The sequence below is a fragment of the Engraulis encrasicolus genome, chromosome 12, assembly GCF_034702125.1.
Source record: "Engraulis encrasicolus isolate BLACKSEA-1 chromosome 12, IST_EnEncr_1.0, whole genome shotgun sequence".
Lineage (NCBI taxonomy): Eukaryota > Metazoa > Chordata > Actinopteri > Clupeiformes > Engraulidae > Engraulis > Engraulis encrasicolus.
In genome coordinates, this window is record NC_085868.1 from 3,861,747 (window position 1) to 3,866,746 (window position 5,000).

The 5,000-nt window shown below is 45.2% G+C and overlaps 1 protein-coding gene across 1 annotated transcript in view; it reads right to left on the bottom strand.

Annotated features, from left to right (window-relative positions):
- The window catches only part of scn1lab (sodium channel, voltage-gated, type I like, alpha b), a 52,857-nt gene that overhangs the window by 31,076 nt on the left and 16,781 nt on the right, over window positions 1-5,000 (bottom strand). Inside the window, exons 14-18 of the mRNA XM_063211508.1 lie at window positions 4,637-4,768; window positions 3,512-3,669; window positions 2,264-2,462; window positions 1,242-1,374; window positions 403-641 (exon numbers count right to left, since the gene is read on the bottom strand). Of these exons, the coding sequence (XP_063067578.1) occupies window positions 403-641; window positions 1,242-1,374; window positions 2,264-2,462; window positions 3,512-3,669; window positions 4,637-4,768 (861 nt within the window). The remainder of the gene's footprint in view (window positions 1-402; window positions 642-1,241; window positions 1,375-2,263; window positions 2,463-3,511; window positions 3,670-4,636; window positions 4,769-5,000) is intronic.

Consider the following 5,000-nt stretch of genomic DNA (forward strand, 5'->3'; position numbering starts at 1 on the left):
GCTGTATGCCTTAAATTAGGTAATGGGACCAAGCACTGCATGGGACCAAGTGCACATACTTGCTTCAGGACGACCAAATAGTACTTTGCACGATACAGCAGGTTTTTGTCAATATTGCACCAAATGCACGCGTCTGCGTACCTTGCGTCAGGTGTTCTACCATGCGCAAAATTTACCTGAAATATGCATGGCAACGCGTCCATGTATGAAACGTGCCCACGCACGCGTATCCTGCAGCAAGCATATCCTGGGCCTTAGTCAAATAGTGTGTGTGTGTGTGTGTGTGTGTGTGTGTGTGTGTGTGTGTGTGTGTGTGTGTGTGTGTGTGTGTGTGTGTGTGTGTGTGTGTGTGTGTGTGTGTGTTTGTCTGTCTGTCTGTCTGTCTGCATTCTCCCCTCTCACCAGGTTTCCTACTGACAGCAGGTGGTCAAACTGGGGGGTCATGGGGTAGTGCTCCATGGCCATGAAGAGGGTGTTGAGCACGATGCAGATGGTGATGGTCAGGTCTACGAAGGGGTCCATCACCACCATGTTGACCAGCTGCTTCACGCGCTGCCACGACGCACAGCAGTCCCAGATCAGGAATGTGTTGGCAAACCGGTACCAGCAGGGGGGGCACTTCTGACGTGACTCCTCCAGCTCTGCAGACAGAAATGAAAAACAACACACACACACACGTAGACACACACACACACACACACACACACACACACACACACACACACACACACACACACACACACACACACACTAGACATAAGCAACTGATTGAGGTGGTGCATGTGTGTCTGTGTCTGTGTGTGTGTGTGTGTGTGTGTGTGTGTGTGTGTGTGTGTGTGTGTGTGTGTGTGTGTGTGTGTGTGTGTGTGTGTGTGTGTGTGTGTGTGTGTGTGTGCGTGTGTGTGTGTGTGTCTTTCTCTTAAAGAGTGGAGGGCAACGGCGTAGAAAAGCACACAGAAAAATGCTGAGCTGACTAGGACCCGACCGAAACGATCCCTAACCCTAACCTGCCAATAAAGCAACATGTCTGCAGCTTTACCAACAACAGTGCCAACAACAGTGAAACAAGCAAGGAAAATGGCGAAATTGTGCCCAGACGAAAAACCAACCCTAACCCTAAACTTGTCACAGGGTGCTGTAGAAAATGCAGAATCATGCAAAAACGTGGAACACACATGGTTAAAATCGGTGCTGTATTTACACATTTCTCATGATGCCATGTTGGTGCGCGTGTGTCTTACCCTCCATGGTGTTGGTGAGGATGCTGGCCACACTGAGGGCTCGTTGCCTAGCGACCGGGTCTTCCAGGTAGTCCACTGAGAGATGCTGAGAACCTGATCCCTTCTTGCGGACATCAGACTCAGTAGTAGTACCCTGAGAAAGACAAGAGAGAGGGATGAGAAGAGATCAGCAGAGAGGGGAGGGGAAAGTGGAGGGGAGAGAGATGCTGAGAACCTGATCCCTTCTAACAGACATCAGACTCAGTGGTGGTACCCTGACAAAGAGAGGAGCAAGGGATGAGAAGAGAGGAGAGAGAGAGAGAGAGATGCTGAGAACCTGATCTCTTCTTACGGACATCAGACTCAGTGGTGGTACCCTGACAAAGAGAAGAGCAAGGGATAAGAAGAGAGGAGAGAGAGAGAGAGAGCATGAGAGGAGAGGAGCGATACTGAGAACCAGATCCCTCCTTACAGATATAGTTTTACAGAGGTTTTGTGTGTGTGTGTTTTTTTATGTCAGATTTTATTAGTTTGTTAGTTCTTACTGTTTAGTGCTTGATGGTCTTACTTGTTAGTCTTGTCCAGTGTCTATTTTGTTTTCCCCTATGTCTGATATGTCTTATATCCTTACGTGTGCTTTTTTTTTAATCTGTTTTTATGTCATAATATGCATGTGTCTCCACTGTCTTAATGCCGTCTTGGCCAGGACTCCCTGGAAGAAGAGGTTTCTACCTCAATGGGACCTTCCTGGTTAAATAAAGGTCAAATGAATAAAAGATATCAGACTCAGTGGTGGTACTCTTAGAGGAGAGATGGATGAGGAGGAAAGAAACCACAGATAGAGGTGGGAGTGAGAGGTGAAAACCTGATCCATTTTTTGCTGAAAGAGAAAAGAAAAGAGGAGAGAAGAGAGAGGAAGGTAGGAGGTATTGATAGCTGAAGGGAGAGAAGGGAGAGAAAAAGAGTAAGAGGGAAGGTGGCACTCAAACACACACACACACACACACACACACACACACACACACACACACACACACACTGACCTCAGGTAATAGCCTGCTGACAGGTGAGGTCGGCACATTATTGCCCCCCACGAGGGAGACCACCCCGTTGCAGTCCACGGAGCAGTGCATCTTCCCGTTGCTAGGTAGCAGGATACGGGGCGCGTGGAGGCTGCGTTGGCTGCCGGTGGAGCTGCGACGGTCCATGCGGTGGTCCCGAGACCGCGGCACAAACAGAGACCTGCAGTAGCAAACAAATGCCCAATGCATGATTCAGAAGTTCAAAACTCTATGCACAGCCTCTAGGTGCAGCTAAAAGCCAGAAGTGGGCATTATTAAATTAGAAAGGGACTCAGAGAGTGCAGACCTGTGCGAAGGAAGCTGTTTGATAGAGCATTTTCTGGAGTTAGAAACTGGAATGTCAAAATTTGCCCTATCCCGCAATGGTGAAGATTTAAAAAAATAAACAAATCTGGATCGTGATCCAGATCTCCACCAACATTTAATCACTTGTTCCTTTGGTCATTTACAACAACTCCACAAAGTTTCATCCAAATCCATTCGTAACTTTTTGAGCTGCTGCTGACAGACAGACAGACAGACAGACAGACAGACAGACAGACAGACAGACAGACAGACAGACAGACAGACAAACCAACGCTACTGAAAACTTACTCCTTGGTAGAGGTAAAAAAAAAAAAAACCTGCAATAGTTTCCCTGTAACTACTTCACAAAGTAACTGGTCTACAATTACTACACTATAGAGTGATGTACCTGGTTTTCTTTTGAGTTTTTTTTTAACAACAACTCATAGCTAGTTGAACAACTGGTGTAACTACTATGCAATATCATGTGCTATGGTTGTAATTACACGATGCATGTAGCCTATCTCTACTTTTACTTTGGCCACCTCTGGTAAAAGCAGAAAGGCTTACCAAGTCAAAAGATAAAAGCTTGACTTTGTTCATCTATTATTACAGCAAACAACATGTTACATATCTATTGCACCATCAGGTTTCCTCAATTGTTGAGCCATTGCATGATATACCCAATGCATGATATTTGTCTCAGGGGAAAGTAATGCAGTTTGTTCGAGGGAAGTCATTATAGAGGACGCCCGAAATATATATATATATTTTTTAAACACACTCCAAAATCACATGTATACAGGTTTATACAGGATTTCATTGGAGGTTTTAACTTGGAAAGAGACAGAAATGATCACCCAACTTATAAACTATATAACTGTATATTATATCTTTTGTAATATAAGCATTTCCACTACAGACCCGCGCCGGCTCTCGCTGTCCTCGAAGGTGCTGTGTTCATCGTCCGCAAAGTCGTTCTCCGAGCCGAAGTCACGCGCACGGCCCCGGAAGCTGAATAAGCTAGTGCGACTGTTCCGGCGTGGAGAGAAGAGGGAACCGCGAGAGATGCTCAGGAGAGACTGAGATAGGGAGAGAGAGAGTGAAAGAGAGAGGGAGAGAGAGAGAGAGAGAGAGAGAGAGAGAGAGAGAGAGAGAGAGAGAGAGAGAGAGAGAGAGAGAGAGAGAGGAAGAGGGAGGGAGAGAAAGGAAGAAAGGGGGACAAAAAGCAGGGGTAGAAATAACATAAAAGAGCAGGTTAGCATCCAGACGATTTAGCCAATGGTCTTTTAATGTTTAAAATACCTGCATTACCTGCATTGGTAACACTTCGTATTAATGTCTGTTTATAAAGCATTAATAACACTTACTAAATGCTGAAGAAATGATGAAGTAAGGGAAAAACGAATGTTTGTAAATGACTTGTAAATGTCATTCATTCACATGTCTTTAGCTTCAAATTGTAAGTTATTTCAACTGAAAGTTTCCCCTTATGGCCCCACATGGGTAATCAAGGATAATAAGCTGGATAGTAAGGGCTGTGCATCCCAAGGCGGTGCCATTCCTACCACACCTGATTTCCGGCTGTGGGCACAGGGTCATTTTACTGGGTCTTTAGCAAAACAGCTATTGATATTCAGCCACAGCCAAGCATCAGGTCTGAGTCAGCCTAGTGGCCGCTTGCCTTACAGACAATAGATCCAAAGCTAGCATACAGCTGACGGCTGTCTTGCTCATAGGTCATCACTCATTCAAAATGCCTCACTGTAGTGTCTGCATGGGTTGATTCATATTTTTTTGTTCCCAACTTTGTTTTTTGTTAACTGCAGTAAGATATTTCTACCTGCAAGATGTGATTAAATGTACACTTGTGTCTGTCTGTGTTCACTACAATGCTAATGCTACAAAGCTAGTTTAACATCGAGGGAGGAAATGGCAATGTGGAGTAACCTAATTCAATTAGATCATTTTGTGGTGCATCTGTCATGGCCTCAATATGTATAGATGTTAGAAGATTAGTGATTGGCCAGAGGGCTACCTATGTCTCACCTGATTGGGCGTGGAGCACTTCTTGTCGTAGGAGAGGCGATTGGCATCAATGGAGAATCGGAAGGATGAGCGTTTGATGCTGTCCTCCGATGCAGACTTAGGCACCTTCTCCTTGTCCCTCTTCTCCTCCTCCTCCTCCTGCTCTTCCTCCTCCTCTTCCTGCTCCTCCTCAGATAAACAGGCAGGCACACTCAGCAGTGCAGATACATCGAACAGCAACAACATACAGTAGGCCTACAACACACTACACTACTAATATTAAAGAGTACTGTACGTAAGCTGAAGTGTACTGTATATTTTTTAAATGTGGATATTTCTTCATACGGATATCTTATGGCAGATATTTAATGTGGATGTCTTCTTT